This window comes from Strigops habroptila, chromosome 10 (assembly GCF_004027225.2).
Source record: "Strigops habroptila isolate Jane chromosome 10, bStrHab1.2.pri, whole genome shotgun sequence".
Lineage (NCBI taxonomy): Eukaryota > Metazoa > Chordata > Aves > Psittaciformes > Psittacidae > Strigops > Strigops habroptila.
The window spans coordinates 8,291,536-8,317,063 of record NC_046359.1 but is presented as its reverse complement, the minus strand read 5'-3'; the positions used below and the strand labels follow the sequence as shown (position 1 = coordinate 8,317,063).

Sequence of the window (25,528 nt, the reverse complement as noted above, 5' to 3'; positions counted from 1 at the left end):
AAACCACCCACCAAACAAAATACCTTGACAGCTCTGAAATGCAAGAAGAAACGAATAACCAAGAATGTTTCCAACAAGTAACTACAATATGCCGTACCAGTGTGCATTCCAACCAGAAGCCGAAATGACAAAATACAGATTTATTTCTTTTTTTAATGTGCCTATGTAAATGACAATGGGATTTTTATTAATTTTTTTTTCTTTACTAAATCAAAATGTTGGCAATGTATCTACAATTTCAGCTCTATCATGAAAATTGAGATAAATCATCTACATTTTCAAAGGCCTGCAAGCAGAAATAGGAGAGAGGGAAAACTGAGGTACAGAATTTGAAGCAGCAAGGCAGGGAGCAAGAAAGTCTGGTCACCACTGCTGCTGATAAAGACATGAGTCTTTGGAAAAATACAGTCATTTATCATTAAAAATGTATTAACAAATGAAAAGACCACTGAAGATCACATGGGAACATGTTAAAATTAAGTAGGCTGAAGTCATACTGAAAAGTATGATTTTTAACCACTATAAATTTTTTGCACTTTACTGAAGCATTATTCAAAAAAACTGTCAAAGTTTATAACATGCAATAACAAGAGGTCATGCTGAAAACTGTGACAGCTATACGGGGGAAACATTTTTTTTAATCTTGCCTTTCTATCAGCTAGCCTTGATCCTCATAAGCAGGGGTTTGAATGTATTAGGCACTTAGATAATTAACTCAGGTTCAGCCACTGGTTATCATCCCACACGCAGCTTAAAAGCTTGCTGGGAATCAGAGCAGTAGAGGTCAACTGATGGGACTACAAGAACATAGCAATAAATCTGAGTTAGGCAATTCCAACACAGTAGCCAGGATAATCACCCACCACAACAGTTACAAAGCTGCGCGCTCCACAGGCTGCTGCCGTAAACAGCTTCCCTCAGTGTCAAAGACATTACACCACTCACACATCAGCAAGGCTCTTTCTCAACACTTCCTATGGCACACAGCCATTTCCATACAGAGAACTGCAAGATCTGTACAAGGTCCACTGCCGAATTACCAAGTACTAGTTATTGACACTCAGTGCCTCTCTTTTAAAGGCAAAGTGTCTATTTTTCAAATATATGCTCCATTAGCCTGTATATTGCCAATTAGATATGGAAGCAGAAAACACTGACGCTACACACTACCAGTCAAGTAATTTTAAAGCTAAGGTAGCTCTCCCCAAATGCAGTTGCAACCATTCTACTTCAAAGATAAACAACATTCTGTCCAGAACCTAACTGCAAATTGTCATCATCCCACCACTGCTGACAATGCAAAGAGCAAACAGGATTTTTACATAACCACCTCTGCATCTGTTGAAACTGAAAAGGAAATGGTATCCAGTTAGAGCTGCTGAACACCACACACAATACAACTCTGGAATCAGCAACTCTAACTTCTGTGGGGCAGCACAGGGTTTTGTTTTATCTGCATAGCACAAGAAAATGTGACGGTACTCCTGGACCAACAGCACAAGGAAGGAACTTCACTAATCAACCAGTAGTATCTTGGGAAAATAACGCTAAGGATTAGACAACCTAATCAGGAAACTAAGTTAAGATGAAATGAAGTTCTGCTGAAGTACAGGACTGTTATCTGGTGTAAACTCCTCATGTGTCATTCCAACATCATGAAAGCACCACACACCCCTATTTTTTAATCACCCTTTAAAAAATCCGTGTTCTGAGGGAAGCTCTAAGCTTAAATAAATGGACTTGGTTCTGAAAAGTTCCTGAACTGAAAGCAGAAAGGACTACGAATCCAATTTTGCATAGTCTTCTCTTAAAAGTTCTGCTACATTTGGGAGTACTAAAGTAAGTGTTTGCAGCTATTGCATTCAAAGACGTTATTACAAACTGCTCTAAGGAAGCAGAAGAAACAAAAAACCTTGAAGGAAGGGCTATAAACTTGAGCTTTTTTCATTACTTATTTTTTTTATTCTAGGGCAGGAGGAATTTGCTCATAGTTTATACAAACAACACCGTATTTTTTTGCTAAATACATCCTGTGTAAATCTGGCACAGTGTGTGTGGGGCGAATAGCCTGGTTAGAAAGATACAAAAATTCTGTGACTAGCATGTGCATGTCACATACTCCTATTGTGACTACGCCTCTGGAGACTGTAAAAAAGATATATTGTTCACATTAAAACCTAATACTGACATACAGTAATGAAGATACTTGACCTTGTATTCACATTTGAATCTCGTAAGCCCAAGCTCCACATTTCTGAGCAGTCAATGTCAAATCTCAGTCACCAATAACTTGTGATTGCTGCCAACATATTAATAGGATTTACTGTAACAAACTTGGTATTACACCAAGATTTTTAACAGCGTAATTAAATTCAGCTTGAAGCTCAGGGTATGTCTGGCTTTTTAATTTGTTATATTTAAGATACTGTGAGTAAGCTATAGGAAAGCACCAAGCTTGGCACTGGGGTTTTTTTAATGAGAATCACTATGATGAAAATAAATCGCAGATACAGTCCTTTATAAAGTTCTTCTAGTGTAAAGATTTTCTAAGAATAGAAAAGTTTTGAAGTACCACATTTCTATTAAGGCCTGGATCAGCTTCCTTCTGAGAAATGAAATTTTATTACTTTTGGAAAATATCACTGTTTGGCAAAAAAAAAACCCAACCAAAAACAAAACACACAGACCCCACAGATGCCACATCCCACCAGTAGAACAAAAATCACTGATAGCAACTTCAAGCTGGAGGGAAGATCAGTAACAAGAGCTTTGGAGTTCCAAATTTCCAGCTCACAAGGATCTTGTAGACGCTTTTTTGCCCTAGAGAAGAGGCATCTGACTAACTTAACTTGACAATAAAGCCTGGCAGAAGAAACACCTAACAGCAATCTCATAGTGGAAAAGGGGAACTTCAGGGTATCATCTCTTGAAGGTTTTATAAAAAAAGGCAGGGAGAAAGCACAAAATAAAAACATTCTAAAGCACTTGTTGCCCTTGCAACTCTTCCTTCAGTTGGTAAGCAAAAACCAAGACTGCTAACTCCTTTCTTTTCGCAGGACCTGTTTTTGAAGCACGCTTTTCTAACTCAATTTGTGTATCCTTATGATCACCTTTACACCTGCACTATTGTTCCTTTCTACAGGAGGTGGCTAGTCCTATACAGTTAAATGCATCCATTTCCCATCTCTTCTGAAAGCTAAGACATAAATCTTTATGAGGGTGACATTCAACCTTTCATTGATTTCTCAAACCATAAAAGCAGATATTATGTAAGGCACACCAATGTCAAGGCTAAAATAAACTGGGAAAGAAAAAAGAAAAACACGAACTTGGAATTTATATTAAAATTAGAGGCAAGTTTAAAGGAAATACAGATTCTAAAGATAATGCCTGGAAGTAACATGAAAAAAACAAAAGAATATTTTGTCATGTTGTCATCTTAAAACAACACCCTAAGGCAGAAACCTGGGGCTTTAATGTATTCACTGTCTTTCAAAATAACATTTTAAAGAAGGTATAGTACCAGCATAACAATTTCAGTTTTACGAAATATCTGAATTCAAATTCAGCTGCATACAGCTATTATTTTGCCTCCCAGAGAAATTAGAGGAAGGCAGGATATATGATCAATTATGTCTATAGTCTAGGAATGAACAACCAGAGTGCTGGGGACAAAAGGTAGTAGGGGGCAAGGAATTTACTTATAACAGAGATAGTAATTTTAGCATTTACTGCTGATGCTAACTGAAAAAAAACACCAAACCAAACACTTGCATTTCAGCAAGTAAGATTCTGTAAAATTTGCATCTGTAGACTAAGTTTACATTAGAACCGCTTACAGCAGAGAAGCTTGTAAGAACACAACAAATATGAACACTAAAAAATCTTTTAAAATCAAGTATGAAATGTAATGAAGCTTATTCACACAACTTTCTACCAGGATGAAGTAAAGAGCCTCAGCAATTACCAAGACTACAGTTGTGGTAAGCTGACCTGTTCCAAGTGCACTTTTTGTCTCCCAGGTTGCACATCCCTGCCCCCTTTGCACAGAAGCCAACAATCATATTCACTCGCCAATATGATGGGGAGAAAAAAACCCCACGTTCATTTTTTCTTGCACCAGTTACCCACAAGATCAATAAGGTGAAGTGAAAACTACAAACATGTGACTGCTAGATCCAGAAAGAATGCAGTGGAAGAGCTTGGCTTCCTCTTGGGGAGAGATCAGGGGGAAGAAAGCAACCTGCTGTTCCAACACATGGAGTGTAACGTGAAATCATGCCCTCAGTCACTCTCTTCTGGCTGCAGCTGAAGCAATTTATAAGATGACTGTCCTTTCTGCTTTCCACTGACACTTCTCCAGATGTTACCAGCACCTAAGTTGCACAGGTGTAACTGAAAGTACTGACCCTGGTTCTTCACTGGTGCTGCCGAAACAATCCAGCTCAGATGGAGTGTCTTTCTTGGCACAATTTTTCCAACTTCAACTACTTTAATTTTGATCAGGCAACCAAATGCACGTAACAGTACAATAGCAAGTTTCATATGGCAGATATTTCTAGTTGGAGGGGAAGAAGAGAGGGATGCCCGAGGAGGGCCACAAGGATGATAAGGGGGCTGAAGCACCTGCCCTATGAAGATAAGCTGAGAAAGTTGGGGCTGTTAAGCCTGGAGAAGAGAAGGCTGTGTGGAGACCTCATAGCAGCCTTCCAGTATCTGAAGGATGCTGGGGAGGGACTCTTCATCAGCGACTTTAGCAAAGGGACGAGGGGTTTAAGCTTAAACAGGGGAAGTTCAGGTTATATACAAGGAAGAAGTTCTTCACTGTGAGGGTGGTGAGGCACTCGTACAGGTTGCCCAAAAAGTGGTAAATGCTCCATCCCTGGCAGCCTCTTCAAGGCCAGGTTGGACAGAGCCTTGGGTGACATGTTCTATTGTGATGTGCCCCTGCCCATCGCAGGGGGGTTGGAACTAGATGATCTTAAGTTTCTTTCCAACCCTAACCATTCTATGATTCTATGTTAGGAGATGAGACTAGTAATTTCTAGTCTGGGTCAGCTGCAAAACTAATGCAAGTTTGGGTTTTGGTTTGGGTTTTTTTTTTTACTTGCAGCAACGATAAAATTGAAATACTTGGGCAGGACGATGCTTCAGGTAATATCTGTATCACTACCAAGAACTGACTGAACTACAACATTCCAGTAGCTAATTTATAAATTAACTATGATAAAGGGCTTGTCAACATAGAAATAATTACAGAAACACTAAAACTTAACTAGTATATAGCCAAAATGTAATAGTAGCCCTGTAATAGCCATGCTTTGCTCACAATTTATGCCTTGTTTAACCTGCAGCATGGCCACACAAACGTAAACAGCCAATGCTGATATGAAGCCTTGACCTACATCTTGCTACCTGTTTGCAAACTAGAGGTTTATGCTACAACTGCCCTGCCAACAGTTAAGCACCAAGTACAATGAATCCCAGAACAGCTAAGGCCTGAGAGAAGTACACAGAAAGTATTTCTGCTGCAAGATCAACAGTGATTTGTAGCAAGACTTCACTGCGATAGAACATCCACTATTCCTGCAGAAATATATAAGGAAAAAAACAGTCATTACTGGGAAAAGACTAATGTAAAGCTTAGAGCTGAAGAGTTAATTTTTAATTGATTCCATCGACATCTTTTCTCTCTGGGTAACTCTCAATTAAGCTGTTTAATGAGAACAGAAGGACCCAGCAAGTGTGAACACACTTCATTTCTACAGTACACCTCAAGCATATTATCTGACTGTATCCAGTTCCCCCCATTGCAAACTTCCTCACAGTGCCACTAACTAGCAACATTTATTTTGAGAGACATTCCAAATCTTCTGCTTCTCAAGATGTGTAAACTACCACACTCAGTTTTGTAAACTACTAATTCTTCGACACTTTTCCCAAAATTCTCCTATACTCTCAGGCAGAAGCTTCTAAGTGCTTGATTATTATATTTACGACAGAAAGACAGAATCCCAGAAAAAAAGCACTGAAACAGCGGAGAGGTGTTGAAGCACCTTTTGCCTGGCTATAAAAATGTGTCTCAAAAAAAATCCTCAAAAAGACAGAAACTGTGAAAAAATTAAAAATAAATTAAGCAAAAAAGCAAATTAATATTCGTATCTTTTTATGGCAAGCAGAGATAAGAGCTATTAAGACCTATTTAAATGGTCTAAGGAAGTACTTTTTCTTCGGCAAGCTACACCAACTAGAAATAACTATAAAATAAATCTTATATAAATATTTTAAATAAATATATAAAATCTCTTATAACAGTTTTGGCAGTTCTTCATGTTCTCATCTCAGAAAAAAAAAATCATCAGAACTTCCTGTTCTTTTTTACTGGTAAATGTGGAAACAGAAAAGTTAATTAATTTTCCCATTTTGGAATACTATAAGTTTTCATGCAAATTTGGATTATAACAGCATTTACAGAATATGCATGTAGGTTCACCTCTGACTTTTTGTTTTCCCATTCACAAATAGATTATTTGATTTAAACTATGCCATATTTTATTTCAATAAGAAAGAACAACAGACCTATTTAATTCTGACATTGCTCTTACAATGTGTTACAGAAGTGTAAAAATGTTGATGTGTTTTGTCAGGTTTCCACATCCACATTTAAGCCTACCAGGCGAGGCTGCAAATGGACCAAAGGTTAGAACTGTACAAAAGGAGATAAGAGAGCTGCACCCAGCCCAGGCAGTATCCAGCTCTCTTCTCATCAATGTCTCAGAATAACTAATGTCAAAACATGAATTGGTTTCAAACACCTTGCTTCACCCTTAGTACTACTATTTCAACCTCAACTAAATCCTGACTCATCTTGGGGGGAGAAAAATATTTTTTAAACTGTAATTTCCAAGAACAGCACTTTGTTGTTTTCCATTTGTTTGTTTGCTTGTTTGGGGTTGGTTGGTTGGTTTGTTTGTTTTGGGTTGGTTTTTCTGTTTGTTTGGTTTGGTTTTTTAATGAGAAGCTCCAAAATATGTACCACTAGAATAAAGACTGTTGAGCATTACATAGCACAGTATAAATCCACAGGATAAGTGTTGCAGTTAAGTTCTTGGTACCTGCATAGATCAGACCCCAAGGTCTCAAGGTACACCCATTTTATTTTTTGGGTGTGTAACTTATTTAAGTACTTCTTATGAAAAATCTATACTAACATATCTGGATAGATTTTCAGGAAAATTTAAGCCACACGAGGAAAAGTTACATACCACCAGGAAAAGAGATACTATGACAAAGTGTTAGGCTGCTAGATGTCATTTATAACAATGATAAACTGGAAAAGACACAGACCCAAGATAAAAGATAACAAGATGCATAACAGCCATTCTTCTGCCACTCTCCCATGCATGAACTTTACTCTTCTGGCAGAAAGTTCCATTCTCAGATAAGAAAAAGCTACCAACTGGCTTTGATCCCAAAGGTTCAGTTCACCTTCTAGATGAAGTCCACAAGAACCCTGATGGTGAAGCATTATAAGTTAAATATGTTTTTAGTGGAAGCTGGTGCCTAAGCACTGGATGCTGGACTAGTAGTCCATGACCTCTGGAAAACCCAGGCAATGCAATGGACCTGTAGTACTCTGCACCACTCGGAGCATCCCAAATGCTCAATGGACATGCACCCACGGAGAGTTCTACAGTGCAGCCAAGAAGTTAGCAGAAGCGTATGTATCTGTGGCCTTCTTATCACTTACTGGATGGATGTTTCATAGCTAAAATGGTACAAACCTTTACAAATACTGCTCTCAGAGAAGCCATCAGCAAGTAAACCAGCTGCACACGTAAGTCAAGAACAGAATAAATCATACATTTACACCACATCAGAAAGCAACACACAACAATCAATACCGTTAAACCTTAGCAGGACGCAGAAGGAACAGAATTAATTCCCTCCTTCTACCCCGTGAGAGCAGGGGACATTCATTAAGGCAATGAAGTCATATCCCATCTTGTCTGGATCCAGAACAAACCTGATCAAGGTTCATAGAAAGCTGATGTGATTTTATGCACAGGGTTCTTGAACTGGACACGGGCGAACACTTGACAACTCAGTAATGCTCAAACTCAGGTGTTAAGGGCAAATATTCTGGTTTGGCTTTATATTTGCAGTTGACCAAGGATGAGCATAGGACAATTATCAGTTCTTTAAATCATAAGCTTCTAAGTTATTTTTAAAAATTCAAAAATTTAGTTAATAGATTACAGGCTAAACATAGCATTGATGCAGTTCACACTTAAGAGCAGAAGAAAACTTAAGGAAAGTAATAGCCCTGCAAACATAAATGGCATATACAACAACAAATTCACCCAGACAGCTGAAGAAATAAGAGCCAAGATACCTTTCCTGACAGAGGTCAACATACTACCTGACTAGCAATGGGTAGTATAAAAATATAGTCTTTTAAGTCTGTTTTAAATGCAGTTTAAAAGAATGATTTGTGTATAATTTCAGAAATGTTGTCATGGAAACCAAATCTTTATAAGCCTCTAAACATCCCAATTTGCTCCCCAAAATAAAAATCGCTGCATATCCCTTATCCTTTCCTTTAAATTCTGTAGATCTGCTCCTCATCACAGCACAGTCTGCATTCCACAGGGGCCAATATCACTATCTTACATAACAGCAAAACCAACCTTGACACAGACAGCACTAATTAACAGACATAAAAACAACTCAAGCAGCCACACAACGCAGACTAATCCTTGCTGCTACAAACACCAAAGACATCTCAGCTAGCACTGCATGTGTGTTTGTGCGTAGGTGGAGCAATCAGTCATTCATCCCAATCCTGCACGTGTAAACAAGAAAATGCAATACATGGGGAATAGAGAATACATCTTACCTCATTTAAATGCATGAAAAAACAATAACAAAAGAAAAAAAAAAGATGGTAAAACTGTATACACTCAAATAATTCCTCCCACTGAAGCTGTGATCGTAAGTTAATAAAATAATTTTAAACTCTTTCACTGCTGATACACTATAAGTCACACAGATAGTTTGGCAAACAGAGTAATAGGTTGAAGCACAATCCGTGACATGACTTCAGGCTTCCCCCAAACAACAGATGCTGCAGACTGACAGCCCAATTCATTGTCAACATAGAGCCAACAAATCTGATAGACAGACCACTGAGAAATTCCCCAGCGTGTAGGAAGCCTCCACATTATTCACAATTCTGCCCCACTTTTTCCATAGCCCTGCTCCTTCCTTCACCCCTTGCACTGGATGTATGCCAGGAAAAAAAAGAGGGCTACAACCAAGGCACAAGTTAACATAGTCCTATGCCTCTTTATGCTTCTGCAGTGCCACCAAAATTAGCATCCCAACAAAGGCCATGCTTAAGGCCTCATTCTTCTCTGTAGTGGTTTTTGTGCCAGAAAACTCTTAGGAAAGCCTAAAATTGGTCTTGGAAAATGTAAAGCCTATAGGCCATAACCAAGAAGCACCAAACATGTGCCTGTTCTGTTGAGAGCTGCCTCCCCACTTTCCCTACCCCAAATCATATTTTTCAAGAAAGAAAGGAAGACCTCAGAAAAACAGTTTGCTTTTGGAAAGGGATTCTCAATCAAATGCTCTGGACTAAGGACTATATAATTCCAAAAAAGCTATGAATATATTGTATGCCTGCCTTAGAGTTACAAAATGGACCATCGCATTTATATTCTGACAAGACACAGAATCCTTACGCAAAGACAAACAGGTATCTATTTGTCTACCATAAAACAAACCCACAACAATAAATCAATAAACTTTCTTCTTTAAATAAATGTAGGTGCATTGCTAGTGAGAATGACTTCTCCAACAGAATTAAATTTAACTTAAAGAGAATGCATTATACCAATGCACTTCTGCACTAGCCAGAAACACATTCATATGCTACAAACAGGATTACAAGCTATCTGCACCACACGGATTTCAAATTCCCAAGCCTGCACGCAGTCCCACTGATTTCAACAAGATTCTAACCTCGCACCCACAAGACTGCACACCTAATGATAAGCCCAAAATTTAAATCAACTTTAATCATGCTTCAAAAAGCTTCAGATGCTTTTTCTTAGATGTAATACAGGAATAGAGTAAGTACTGCGTAAAGCCAGAGAAGCAGTTCTGCTCTAAAGCAGTGAAGTTGGTACACAAAGCACACACAGAAGTGAATCACAGTGGAGTACATGCATTACCTTACCCAAATTAAGGCTACCTAATTGTTTTGAGACCTCTCCTTCCCACCCACCAGCTCACTGTGAAATAACCAATTCAATTTTCATTTGCTGGGTGAAGTTGCCACCACACTGTCCACACCCACATCCGACTCATATAAACTGTCTTTTAATAAGCAGAATCCAGCAGAGGTCAGAAATGGCCCTAGACAGGAAATGCCTGGGTGTTTTCCATCCAGGCACTGCAGATTACTCTTCTACATGAAGACAGCCCAGGTCTAGGGTCATGCTGTTGAACAAACTCTAAATCATTTTCTGCTTAACCTGCACTATTACTCTTTGAAGATACTGTAACAAGGAACTTGGAAGCTTACGAATGCAGTTGCCCCACTGGCACTTGTGTTTCATAATATTTCTGTTAAATCTAATTAACTGTTACGTACCTTCTGGTTTTGGCATTCTCATGACGTAAGAAAAACAAATCATTAAAATACATTAATGAAAACTCAAACCAGACATTGTTCAACTCTGTAGCCTCGATCCAAACTGGAGTGCATCACCACTTCCCTTTTATTACATCAGTACAAAAGAGTAGCTTGCAATATCCAAGAATGATCTCAGGAACATGACAGCACGAAGCTTTTCTGCACAGCACACCTGGAATACAATGTGCCTTACAGTACTAATTGATCTCTCAAGCAGTTTAAGAAACGTTTCCTGAATGCCTCCTAGTGAGAAGTGAAGTGCATCAACAGGATGTTATTTTAAAAGGAGAAATAACTGCCACGGAATTAATAACTTGGACTTATGCAACACTTCTACAGCCAGTTGGAAACACTAAACCATGAAGTAATTTGCATCCCCAACTCTCAGCAGGGCACAGATGGAGACTTGCAAAAAGCCAATCTGCAGGTCAGCACATTCAGGAGGTAACAGCAGCTGCAACAGGCTTGAGGCATCATAACGCTAGCCCTTTCTGTGGAAGTTGGGGTTTTTTTTGAACTGTATCTTCTGTCAAACATCAATCGCAGCGTTGCCAGGAGCGACACTCCGAGATACTGCTGTTTTATCGGCGCGCCCGAGAGAACCGAACTACCCGGGTTTAACCACGGCCGCTGCAAACACGAGGCACCCTTGCAGCAGGCGGTGTTTTTGTCCGCGCAGCTCAAAACCGCGGAGCACAGGTCATGCACGCTTCGCCAGCCTGCCGGAGGGCTCAGGCGGCTGCTCCCCCCCATCTCTGCACGCTTCCTAATCACCGGCAAAAGTTGTCCGCGGGAGCTGGCCTTGCCAGTGTCCAGAAACACTCGTTTGCTCCTGCTGCTCAGCGAGGAGGGGAAAGAAAACGATCTGGTCTTAATTGCAAAGCACCCACAAAACACTGCCTTACCCACCGCAGCCACTAGAGATTTCTTATCGAAGCACTTTCTCACTCCGTGGGCGCGTTATTACGAACGCTGAAGCAGCAGCAGCCACAAGCAGAGCTTTTGCACCGAGCTCGGGCCGTGCGATGGGAAGGTTCGGAACGCACCCGCAGCCACGCAGCGCTCCGGCGCCGTGCTCGCCGGCCGCGGGCCAGGCAGGCTGCGCCCGGGCGCTGCAGGAGGGGCGGCCGGCGCTCGCACTCCTCTGCCCGGCACCGCTCTGCAGCCCGGCGGCAGGCGGCACGCAGCTCCCTATTTGGCAGCGCTCGGTACTGACCTCCCCGGCGGCGCTGGCGGCTCCTCCATGGCGGCGGCGGCGGCACGGACCAGCGCGGCGGCGACGTCTCTCATGCATGCACCGAAGCCGGCATGGCGGCGGATCGCAGTGCGCGGCCCGGCCCGGCCCGCTGCGGCGCCGGGGGTGCAGCGGTGAGGAGCAGGGGACAGGGAAAGGGGGGGGGTCTCTACCCAGCTGCAGACACCCGGCCTCGCAGAACCGCCCGCGCGGCCGCCATCTTGAAACCAGCCTCCGAGGGCAGAGGAGCCGGGAGCATCGCTACGGCGCGCCAACAGGGACAGCCCGAGACAGAGGCGCGCGCGCGCGCGCTCCGCCGCGGCGCGGGGCGGGGGCTGCTCCGCTGCCGCTCACCCGCTCCCACCTCGTACGGGCGGCGGTGGCGGCGTTTCTCGGCTGCCGCTTCACGGCGGCGGGACGGGACGGGACGGCGCCGGGCGGCGGTGGCGGCGCGGCGGGAGCTGTCGCCCCGCCAGCTGGCGCCGGGCTCCCTCCCCACCCTGACAGAGCCGCTGTTGGCCGCTATCGAGTGAGCCGCCGCGGGGTCTCAAAGCTCGCAAGGTTCCACAGCGTTAGGAGCCAGCGGTAGAAAATGAAAGTAGTTGCGGAGAGAAGGTGGCTTACCTCGGCAGGTGGCGGCGCCCCGCAGCCTGCTTGCGGAGTGGCCCGCTGGGGCTGGGACCACCAAAGCCTTCTCCAAGGAGCTGGGAGGCATGGGAGCCCCTCGGGGTCCCTCGGAGTGGGTACAGGGCAGGATGAACCGGGGTGCTCATCGGTTTGCAGGCAGGCGAACAAAAAATAAATCATTTATCTGCTGCTTAGGGTGTAGTTTGTTTCATTTCATAAGCGCTGGTTATCAGCCTTGAACAGAGAGCGGGAGCCACGTTATCCATTTGGAAATACAGGGAGGAAAACTGTAATTTCCTGAACTATAGCCTGGCTGGAACACCAACGTTAACGCCCTTCAAATACACAAAAGTGCCATGAGTTATTTAATTGTTACGGTTGGTGAGAGAGCCTCATCTTCTGTTTCAGAGCACTGGAAGCACAGCAGCGAACCCTGGCATCGGCAATGTGTATACAAACAGTGTATCTTATTTCTGAAGAGTGAAATTTGAACTTGGACGGGAATCAATGCTGGATTCTGCTTTATGTGCACTTCCTTCGCTAAATTAACTGTGCAAGAAACTGACACAGATTTCTAGCCTGACACTAAAGTTCAATTGTAAAGTCACTGTTCGTGATATAAAGTTGCTCATGTATCTGTCAAAGTTTAAGAAATGAACTTTCTACAGATTGATTTTAACAGGCCCTTTGAGATAAGACTTTTTTTTTAAGCTGAAGTACAGAAGATACTTCTACTATACATTTATCATCTTAATAAATACATGCATTAAAATGTGGGATCAGATGAATAACATTATGCAGGAAGCCAGTTACCTGTTTTCTATATGTCAAGCAAAGTACCTGGATCATCATGACCCTGATGGTCATGACTTTTAAACAGCAACACACTCAGCATTTATGTGCAGAATTATTACTTAAAGTTACCTCGTATCATGGAAAAACCCCGGTATTTAGCATGTTGACAATTTTTGGTCAAATACTTGAGCCCAAAACCAAAAAGCAGTTTTAAAGGCATATACAAATGATATATTCCTACTAATCTGTCATGGTGAACAAAACCTAGAAACTGTAGGTGAAGAAAGTGAACATTAGAAATCCTGAAGTGCTAACCTAATAAATTACTTATTATCTCAGTAAAAACATCAATAAGCAAAGCTGCTTATTTCACAGTATGCACGGTTTTAGTATGGCTGCGAATAACAAAGGCTCAATGTCATTGATGAAACAAGTGCATAACAATGGCTTTTAGCATTCTTTTCAGCTATGTTATGGATCATTGTCTGATACCATCTCTTCAGCTATTTGCAGGGCAGAGAATTCTTTATGTTTAGCCATCATGGCAAAATTTTTCAGTTGCTTTGCTTCTTCAATCAAACCAGTGTAGTGGTATGTTAGAAGCACAGAGTTTTCATTAACTGTGAAAAAGATAGCTAGTATAATTGACTAAGAAGAAAATAAAATGCAATATACGATACTGCCATTTGCCACAGATTGTGGTGGCATGATGGTATTGATGTGCAGACACCCCAGGGGCCCTTGGCAAAGGTGGAAATGGGGACTGCCCACTGCCACTACTTTCTGTCGATATGAAGATGGTTTACTGAAGCGCACTGGGGCTCGCTGCAGCCTCTCAAGCAAGGAGGTCCAGAATAAACTTCCCTGCATGCCTCTTCTACTTTCCCTTTCGGGCAACCCGACATATTGGGTTGCATCACATTCTTGTGGTACACCATAGAGAATATGCTAAAACTACAGATAACTGACCAAAGAAAGCAAGGCTGTAAGCTTAATACAATGGCACTTCTTTGTCTGCAATAGGCCATAGTGAGCAATATAGCTCCTGGCGTCAAGGAGAAAATTGTAAGGGGAGACGTTTATGAATGGCCTGCGGAGAACTCCGAAGGAAAGGAAAAGAGATGAGGAATATATGGGGCCGATAGTACAGGAAACAGCAGATGACATAAGACTGTCAAAGCCTATATAGAGATAATATTTAGCAAAGACAAAATTTGAAGAAGTTGCAGAGGTCTTACAAAAATTGATATGCACAAAATTCTGTTAATTATTTTTGGTTTCTTTTAAGGAATGTCTTTTTATTTCAAAGATTCCTTGACTGCCAGCTGGTGAATCTTAACATATCAGCATTTCACAGGTGCATGGAAATTGATAAATGAAATTGTTCATTCTGGCTCTGCTGCTGGAACAGAAGGCACGAAATTAAAGCAGACATCACAATAAATGATGTCTTAATTTTTCAGAATTTTTGGTTAAAATATTAGTAATATTAATGGATTTTACTGTCTGATGTAGCAAAATCATGATCTCAAAATTCTAGGTAAACAAAAGAAGGAAAAGAGGCAACTACAAAAAAGGCAACTGTCAAAGCAAACAAACTTATTTCAGTTTATCTTTTATTTCCTAAAGTTTTACGATTAATTTTCTTCTTTGCTTAAGTGATCACGTGGGTTCATATTTATAGCAGATACTGCGATTGCTTAGGAATTTCTTTTTATTCCAGCAGTCTGCCTTCTATTACACCAGGAGTGCTAGAAATTGCAATAAAAATGTAAGAGGTGGCAATAGCATCCTGGTAACAAAAATAGGTCTTTCAAATAGCTTTTTTAAATCTCTACTGCAACTACTCTTTACATTTCTATCTGTTCCTGAGGCATAGACTCTGTTATTCCTTTTTCCTCATTTCTCCTCCACAAGTGTCAGGCAGGATTGTACATGCAGCTGTGCTTTTGCCATATGTGAGTTCTACAGCTCTTTTCTGTATCCAACAAACACTAATGAAGAAATAGAAATACTCATTCTATGTGGGTAATTAAATAGGTTATAAGAACATCTTTCAAAAAATTTCTCCCAGTACCTGTCACAAGGCCAAACTTGTATTTCACATTATGAATGTCTGCAGAATAAAGCACAACTTGTTCTTTTTTAATGAAGCGTAATAATCAGATGGTTCTTCACTATGAACTTCATGCGAAAATTAAATTCTCAACAAAACCAGCTTTGTAGGTTTAGTTTTCCTTCCAATAAATTGTTCAATTCTACTAAAAGCTATTTAAAAGAGCAAAGTTAATTAGACACAGTCCCCCTTTTAGCAGTAGGCGCTGGAAAGCAACCTGTTAGGTATAGTTAGTCTAGATCTAGTAAAATGTTCTAAAGATAGCATTTTCATTTTTTCTTAGTCGCAGATTAAAAATGCTCTTCTGCAGTGAAGTAAAACATGAACAATACTGTATTTAATATCTAGAAGACTACCATACCTTTCTAAGTAGATATTGCAACTAGCTACTCAGAGGCAAAATAAAATACCAAGATGTATTTCTACCTGGAAATATGAAGATCCTTCCATCTACAGTGTTGTTGCTTTCACGGAAGATCAGGTTGGGGGTTATTTTGAAAGAAACGGAACTCAGTTTTCAGTGTCGTATAATTTGAGCTTTGCTGCAATTGATTTGAAGTGTGAAACTCTGAAAGAAATTGAGGAGTCATGCTGTATATACCCCTGTTCAATCATCCGTTACCACTGTGATTCATTCAGTTCAGAAGCTCGCATGATAGCTGCCAAAGCTTGTTCAGCAGCATGGTTTAACACCCATGCTATAATAGGAGCCAGCTAGCTTGATGGAGGTAGAGTATTTCTGTCTCAACACTGTCATCTCACATGCTGCCTGTCAGATCACACAGGGCTTGATATCATTAAGTCATCACTATTAAAGGAGTATTTGTTAGTAAGAGTGGCATGAGGTCAGAGACATTCCTGGGATTACTGTTTTATCACTTCAACTGGGTATTATTTTTTTGGTACTTCCTGTCCTAAAAAGCAACTGTATGTAACACTGCCTCTGCCATTATTAAAATGGCATGACCCACATAAGAGATGTATAAACCCGAATTGTATTATGCTTTTACTGTGCAAAGCTGGTCTTCGGGCTTAGTGTCTGTAAAGATGGGTGTAGCTAAAACTGCTTTCTGGTATTCAAAGGCACCTAGGCACTGGGCATAGAAATTATCGTACTTAGATATAAAGAGACTGAAAAAGTTTCTCAGTCAACAACATACATATTGTAACAGTCTGGCAACAGTAGCTTATTCCTTTATTCCCAAGAAGTTACTTTGGACTTGTGAAAATAAGCTGCACTGAATTTAGTGCTACTTGAACTTGGCTATCAACAACGGAGTAAGTTGCTTAAAGCTAGCTTGGCTCCTGCTAAATCACATTGTAATTCTTTCCCCAGCTGTGTAATAGACATACTTAGTGATCAGCCATGGGATATTTATAAACACAACCAAGATCATTGCAGTGCTTGTTTTGCATTTGTGTTGAGTATTGTAATTTCCATTGAAAAATTGGGGCCCATCCTCTGAAACCATATTTGTAGACCTGGAGCATATCCATCTGTATTCTGTGTGTGCCTGACAGTGCAATTTAGTGCATCATTATGTGCAACACTCTGTTTCTTGAAGTATCTTGCAAGTTTGAACACTTGCTTATATTACAAGTTTTAAAGTGATGCTATTTATTTTCATCAGCCCACAAAGCAAAAAAAGAAGTTCCAGGCTATATCTTTTAAAATATCTGTTTGTGCAGCTGAGATTCTTTCTATATCTGCCTTACAGCAGCTGCGTTACCCCACTAGAAAACAGCTGTGAGATCTGCATCAAAATTCCCTGCCTAGGGATATCTTCTACAGCTCTGCTCATCTCTCCTCCTTCCTACAGCTCTTTCTACAAAGTGACAGTATTCAGAGAAAAGCAGTATAGCTGGCATATTTCTCTACCCCAGCAGTTCCTGGCTGTTGCCTCAGCTGTATGGAGCTATAAGCAACCATGAGAAAACTTTAATCTTTATTTAATGTTAATCCCTGCAAACAATTATGTATACATCAGTTCACTTATATAATAGGCATAGGACAACCCTGGGAGAGCAGTTGCTCATACATATAATATCTATAGGATTCATTTCCTCCTTTTGCCCTGAATCATCTGGAACAATTTAGCAGCCACAACCTCACAAGGTGAGTTTCATGGTGTAATCCCGCTGATGGTTCAGTTCTGGTGAACAGCAGTAGGGACTAAGGTATTTTCCATTTGTCACAATGTCTCCCTAACTAGAGGGTAGCAAGATAGTAACTTGTTCTAAAACTCCCAGTTGTCTCCAATTCTGCAGTGGTTTAGGTTGTATCTTACACTTTCATTTCCATCCACTTCATTACTTGAAAAAGCTGTTGCCTCATTATGAACATAGCTATTTTCATCCTTCTAAATATTTACACAGTTTCTACAGCATAAAACATTCTAAAGAGTCACCTGCCATTTGACATTATTTGAATGCATGCAGTTTTTTATTCTCGTTTGAGTCTTACTGGCCCCGATAATTATTTCTATAGTTGCTTTGCATTTCCTCTTCTTCACAGGTACTGATGCTTATTTTAAGATACATCCATGCTAGTAAACATAGCACACAGCACTTGAAATAACTGAAGTATTAACAGTTACCATGGAATTCAAGGGATAAAATTAGTCTTGAACAAATGTTTTTGGTACAAACACAGGGAATCAGCTTTTTAATTTTCTTTTTCCTGTGGCTGCAAAGTCTTCTTATGGAGCTCTAGAGAAGTTTATAGTTGCAATGAGCACAAATCTTACCCCAGCTACGCCTTTTTCTGACATCCTCTTTCCTCTCCCCCATTTGCCAGGATAATGCTACATGCATCCATCACACTTGCAGAGGCTACACAGAAGCAGCAGAATTACCTCTGTAGATAACTTGAAAAAGTTTTGCCTTTGCTGTGGGACACCCTGTGGAGTTTCATATGTCCCTGGTAATCCTATTATCCCACACATGGCAAAACAGTTACTTCTTTTTTTGTTGCTGACAGATAAATAAAATATAATCTGCTTCTACTATCTTGGCTAACATGTGATTTGGATGTACCCATGTAACCACGACGTTTTTGAAACAGGAAAATCTATTTTGGGAAAATGTGAAAAATATTGTTAGGTTTTATTTTAATGTAAGTATTTTTAATTACCATAGCAACGCCCTTAGTGAAAGTGTGAGAGGGGATGATGCTTTGCTTTTTTTCCTAGGCTAATAATTTCCAAAAATCTTCACAATGAACCAATACTTTCCAGATTCAGACTCCATCCAAGAAAGTATTTTGTCAAAATTTGGGCAAAATGACAACATTTTAACAATTTAGGGCAATTTAGAAACCTGCTCACATTCTTACATTCCTGAGAAAAAATGTTATGGATTTTTTTCCTTGTTTTTTCCTACAAATCAAAATCGAAAACCGCCAGTGAAGTGGTATCAAAATAGTTCAGGTGAAGAGGCGAAAAATATCATTTGCCAATGGAGCCATGCATACATAGGTAATCCATGTCAAAATTCATCTCACTCTAAGGCCAGTGCAGTTACTGCTTTGCAGTCGCTATCATACCAATGCTCAGGGAAGAGCAGAATATAAGGGAAATAATTATTTCTAGTGCATCTGCCAAAGGAAAGTTCAGTAGCAGAATCCAAGACAGCAGTGTCTGTTAACAAGCATTAGGTGCTGATATTGTTTAGGTTTAAAAGATGAAGTTCCTATTCTCTTTGTGGGTATAAAGTTAGTCTCATCAATATATGACAATGGTACCACTGATAGCGTGACTGTTTTTTGCTTGAGGTAAAAAGCAAAGTGATGTCACTGAGATTTAAACAATTAAGATGGTAAAAGTTGTAACCCAAGCATAACTTGCAATTTTATTCTGTTTTTCTTAGCACTGCGAATACTTTTGAAATGCTCTTTTCTTTAAAAGATGGCTGCTGTCAGCATCTTTGGGTAGATTTCACTTCTACTGCGAGGATACAATGGGCTTTGTTTTTTAAGAGTAGCTATTTTAACTCTAGATTGCACTCTGAAGCTATTCAATTCCACAGCAGTTGCTCTCAGATATGGTGATAACCAGAAATACAAAGGTGTCAAAATTGTGTTAGTTCTTGTTTCTACCCAGAGAAAACAGAGTGAGATAGTGTGTTGGTGTTGAAGCTGGGAATCTGTCATTGCCCAGTTCCTCCTCTCTTACAGGCTGAATGCTATGCCATTTTTGAGTGCTATTTCTGTTATTTATCTATGGATAGTCTGAAGTCTGGGAGAGAAATTTTCTTCAGCCTTAATCCCAGCAAAGACCCCAGTCCATTAGCCCTACTTCTTACCCTAGACATTGAGACATGAATGTAAAATATGCTAAACTCAGTTAGAAGACTCCAGCTTTCCAACGAGTGAATGTTGCAGCATACAGAGCTAGGGAAAAAAAAAAAGCTTATCTGCATATTCAACACCCAGTTTTCAACACGGTGAGCACCCACTATTCTTTCAGTAGTAGTGGACAAGGACTGATGACTGCAGCTTGCTTATTCACCTGGCAGCGGCATTCACTATGGGTCAGTTACAAAACTTTATCACATGTTGCATAACTATAACCTGCCTGAGATGAGATCACAGAATTATTTATCTTCTAACTAACTCTTTACATGGACACTAATTCCTTAGATGGACATTTGAGCTATAAGCCCATCTGTCTGAGATGGTCTCTTATGGTCTTCATTAGGCACAGATGAATACTCATAGAATGAGAAGGTATGTATTCTATAAGCTATGGAAGACGACTCTAGTACATACTGTATTTCTAAAGCGACAGTTAAGGTTAATATCAGAATAGGACTGCTATTCTTATCTGGATTTAAAATTTCAAGAATAACACTGCAGTTAAAATTTTTGCACTAAAAGGTAATATTCACCCATTTATAAAACACCTCCAAATGACATCTGAGTTCTGGGCTCCCCAGCACAAAAGAGACATGGACATGCTGGATTTTATACTTGGACAGTAGGTTAATTGAGTTAAGAAATTTTTAAAGAACAATTAACATTAGCAATGCCTTTTGTACTTCAAGTGATGCAAAATCCTGATTATTAAAATTGTGTAAATTCTAAACCATTATCTTTTGCATGTCAAATAAATCCCACTGCCTGTATTTGAAAATAGCCTGTAAGCATGTTTAGTGTGACAAGTACCTAAAATCTGTTTATATTACCAATATTTTTCAGACTTACATTTCATGCTACGTTTATTACAGCTATACCAAATCTCCTTGTCGTATCCACAACAGCCTGCCAAACAGTGTTGAGTAAGAGGATTTAACTGTGAATGGATCTCTCTCCCTGAAGTTACTAGCCCACATAGACTTCAGAAAGGGATGTTTTGCCTGCCTCATCACTTCTCTAAAGAGGGTAAGGGCAGAGCTATCAAAAGTGCTCTCTGATGTAATGCAGTGAGTATAAGTGTCCTAGAAAGCTGCAAGCTGTAGGTGTCAAAGTCACAGCTTGTAGGGTTATCATCACAGTCCAGTGAACTGTAAGGACAAATGATCTTTATTTGAATTTTAGAAGATTTCTGCCTGAAAAAGCAGTAACAAACAACCAGCCTCTTAAACATGCCATTGAATGTCTTTCCTATTTGATCATCAATATTTTGGTCCACAGCTCAGTAACTAAAGTGCACTGGCAAGTTTTCTTCATATTATGCTATTTGCAATTTTTAGTGCAAATCAGAAGTGAATCTGATTACCAGCTTGACATTCACAGAGCCTTATATCCAGGCACATGGTTTAAGATTCAACATTAAACAGTTGTGCTCAGGTTGGTAGTCAGAATCCTAGAAGCTGGTTATGAAAATGTGGCTGTTTACATATAAAAAACCCCCTGAAAGATAGTGTTTAAATGTACAGTGTCTGTATTCAAAGCTACATAAAGAATCAGCCAGCTTATCTGCATGATGGTACAAAGCAAGTTTGATAGGTTTTCAAGATACCTCTGTTTAACATACTTCATCCTTTGAAGTTTTTTTAGTTTTAATTTAGAAATATATCATTGCTGTTATATAAAATGGGGGGAGTGTTAACAAATATCCTTAGATAAACACAGTTACAGCCAGAACAGCATGTCGAGATGTGACATTTAATGGTAGGTTCTGTTAGTAATTGTAATTATATGGAGCAGATACAGAAAGGATAGAACAGAAGAAGCAAAAGGATGTTGTAGGCACTGCCTTTCTGGTGTAGCTGAGCCTTACACTAACCTGTTGTAAGTATTCATTTAACAATGGTTGACTGCACTGAATTTAACTGATTTTTTTTCAAAGTAAGAAGTCTGCCTTAAGAATAACTTACTGAGGTTTATGTCACCTGTTTTGATGTGTTTATGAACCATGCTTCTCACCTTTGTATATTGCTTGATTTTTCTGTTTCCATATGTTGGTATTACATGACAGTTGGTTCCAAAGCATTCTCACTCAGTGTTCTTCATTTCTGTATGATCTGCCTAGCTGAAAAAAGGTTTTCTTGGTGTATTTGTAGTGCAAAAAACTGGCAGAACTATAAATACAGCTTCAGCAGTACTTATAAGCATAATTGAATATCTCTTCCCATTGCAGCATAAAACTATGATAAAGTGTGCATTTTTTAACCAGTATAACTAAATCAATAACAGAGCTGTGACTGGCGTACATCATAGACACCCACCATTAGCTTACTGTGAAAGTCTCATTTATTGTGCATAAAAACAGGGAAAAAGTTTATTCTTGTCAATAAAATAAGACCCAGTTTCAGTGCCACAAAGATGCACTTTTTTTTTTCTTTGCCAAGGGCAAGGAACTCTAAAGAACAGGCTGCACAGTTTAGCTGTTGAATGCTCATTCAGCTGCGTGCTCCCCGTCTGCCAAATATATTGCCAGAGCAGGACTCAGATTCCCTGGCTGAAAACAAAAGCCTGGATGTTGTTTTCAGTGCCACCAGCAGCCCTTAATATTAAAGGTTTGATTTCCTGAAAGTGCTACATAAGGGAAGGATTTTTTCCAAAGCTCTGGTCTCCATCCATGTCAGATAATTAGTATTAGCATTTTCAGTCTAGTTCAAGGTCTTTAAATCAAGCTAGCCTGCTTTGCATTTTCTGAGTAAAATGGCAAGGCACAGGGGGAATTGCCATGTTTAGTATCTCTGAACACCTTTGCAAGGGTATGTATGTATGCATTTAATCTGCTTTTGGTAGGGCCGAACCTTAAAGAAAACATTGGCAAAAAGAAAGCGCTGCAAATTCAGCAGTGACCTGGTGAGCAATCCCTGTGGCTTTGCAGGAGGGTGAGGCCACAGAAGGCGGCCAGACATGTCCTAAGCCAGCCCATTGTTGCTGCCGGCTGCCTTGCTCCTGGTCTGCGGAGTGCTGACCTGCCACGAGCCTGGAGGGGAATTGCAGCGCAGAGCTTCTGCTTGTCTCTCCCTTGCCCTAGTGCTCCATCCCCTTACCTGCATGGGTAGTGGCAGAGTGTATGGCCCATACTGACTTGACTTTCAGGTTCTTGTGGTGTGAGTCATAAGCATGCTGCATGCTGCATGATACCTGCAAGGGTAGGGGTACAGTGTGACCTGGGAAGTGCTTTGCCTCTTGGTTGGACGTCAACACTCGGCCACAGAAAGCAAGCCCAAAGAAATTTTTGAGGGACTCAGGTTCTTTCCTCCTAGCTCTCTACTACACTTGGACAAGTATTCAAGTTACACCCGTTTAGGGAAGGTGTAACCTCTGACTTGGGCTGCCTAGCTGGCTCAACAAGCAGGAACGGGTCAGGGTGATGCAAGCCCTGCCCATGCCCTTCCCTGTCAGACTATTTGTTCCCTTATAGGTATCAAGCAGACTCTGAAGCTTTGAAGCAGGGGGGAGGGTTAAAGAGGCACGCAAACATCTTTGAGAGCTACAGACAAAAATAACCTCATGTTATTACAATATTATTACAGAAATATATTTAGTTTATTTATTTAGGCAAAAGGATGCCCCTGAAAGGCAAAACATGGAGTTCACAAAAGCAAGCAGAAGATAGAACAGGTATTTGGTGAATGGCTACTGAACCAATAATCAGATATGGTGCTAATTTTCAGCAAAGACCAGTTGTGAGTCTTGCAGTAGAAAAGGTTGTTAAAAGTATTTTATAGAAGGGAAGCTTTGCTAATCTGTGCTATTGAAAAGATCAAACATATTCCCTGTGTTTGAATTTGGTTTTGAGGTATTTCCGGGAAAAATACAATAGTGAATAAAGGGTGCTTCCTCTGCAAAAATATATTTTCAAGGTGGGCTGATGCCAACCTTATGAAGTTTAACCAAGCCAAGTGCAAGGTCCTACAGCTGGGTCGGGGCAATGCCAGGCACAGCTACAGTTGGGCAGAGAGCCTTGCAGAGAAGGACTTGGGGCTGTTGGTTGATGAGAAGCTTAACATGAGCCAGCAGTGTGCGCTTGCAGCCCAGAAAGCCAACTGTATCCTGGGCTGCATCAAAAGAAGCGTGACCAGCAGGTCAAAGGAGGTGATCCTGCCCCTCTACTCTGCTCTCGTGAGAACTCACTTGGGGTACTGCGTAGAGTTCTGGTGTCCTCAACAGAAAAAGGACATGGAGCTGTTGGAGCGAGTCCAGAGGAGGGCCACGAGGACAATAAGGGGGCTGGAGCACCTCCCGTATGAAGACAGGCTGAAAGAGTTGGGGCTGTTCAGCCTGGAGAAGAGAAGGCTGCATGGAGACCTCATAGCAGCCTTCCAGTATCTGAAGGGGGCCTACAAGGATGCTGGGGAGGGACTCTTCCTTAGGGACTGTAGTGGTAGGACAAGGGGTAATGGGTTCAAACTTAAACAGGGGAAGTTTAGGTTAGATATAAGGAAGAAGTTCTTTACTGTGAGGGTGGTGAGGCACTGGAATGGGTTGCCCAAGGAAGTTGTGAATGCTCCATCCCTGGCGGTGTTCAAGGCCACGTTGGACAGAGCCTTGGGGGACATGGTTTAGTGCGAGGTGTCCCTGCCCATGGCAGGGGGGTTGGAACTAGATGATCTTAAGGTCCTTTCCAACCCTAACTATTCTATGATTCTAAGTGTTCTTAGAAATGAAACAGTCACCAGCTCTTATGACACTGATTGCTTAAAAATAGATCCTTTCAAGAGAAAGAGGACAATAAACCATTCTTGCAGGAAGTCTCAGTCACTAACAACATTGGACAAGTTTAAAATTTACTGGCAAGCAGGATCTGAGGATGTACTAAATCAGATTGGGCTTAAGGTTACAACCGGACAAGCATTTTTTTAATTTTAATTTCACTGGACAAAGACCCTTGTTCTGCTTACGAGCTGCTTTTAAAATTGCAAAACAAAAAAACCCTCCCAAATGCGTCACAGATTGGAATTACTAGTACAAAACATTCATCAAACAAGTTTAAGCTAATGCCTGTTGCAAGTATTCCTTGGAGTATTTGACATTTGTGCCATGATATTTGTGCGCTGTGTGACATTCATGATGTGTTTATGCAGCATGAGCAAGTGCCTCACTCAGAAGGTTGCTGCTGTTCTGCCGTGGGTTGACTAATGTCACCCCTGTACAGGGAGGGACTGTGTTCCCCTTATATCAAAGCTCTGAAAACAAGGGATGGTGGGAAATGAATGGTGCCTCAGTCCTCTGCCAGTCTGTCTGCTCATTGGTGACATTTCCGTTTCTGATTAAAGAAATTTCAGCTACCAGTGTAACAGACACTTTGGCAGAGAAGCAATGAAAGTCTCTTGTCTCAGGGCATTAGGAAGAATTCTTTAAGTCCCAGCTCCAGGAATTGTGTGAATTAGAGGCAAATATAAACCCAGATTAAATTTCTATCTTCAATTTTGAAGCAAAATGCTTAAAGACATGATCCTAAAATACTCTAAAGTTTCAGTAAGGAAAACAAACAGCAAATAAAAAGGATCTACATACTTAGGCCATCCTTCTCATTCTGTGGACCTGAATCATGACTTCTGAATGCTTGGGTTAGCAATTCTGTATTTAGCAGTGACCAAAATGTACAAAAATAGCATCTTACTATTTGTGTAGCTATATTTATGCTTGGTA

General features: G+C 40.6%; 1 protein-coding gene across 1 annotated transcript in view; it reads right to left on the bottom strand.

Moving 5' to 3' along the window:
• MAP3K4 (mitogen-activated protein kinase kinase kinase 4) overlaps positions 1–12,210 on the bottom strand; it is a 68,166-nt gene extending 55,956 nt beyond the window's left edge. Inside the window, 1 exon segment of the mRNA XM_030499221.1 lies at positions 11,919–12,210. Within this exon segment, the coding sequence (XP_030355081.1) occupies positions 11,919–11,992 (74 nt within the window). The 5' untranslated portion in view covers positions 11,993–12,210.
• Positions 12,211–25,528: the final 13,318 nt, after the last annotated feature.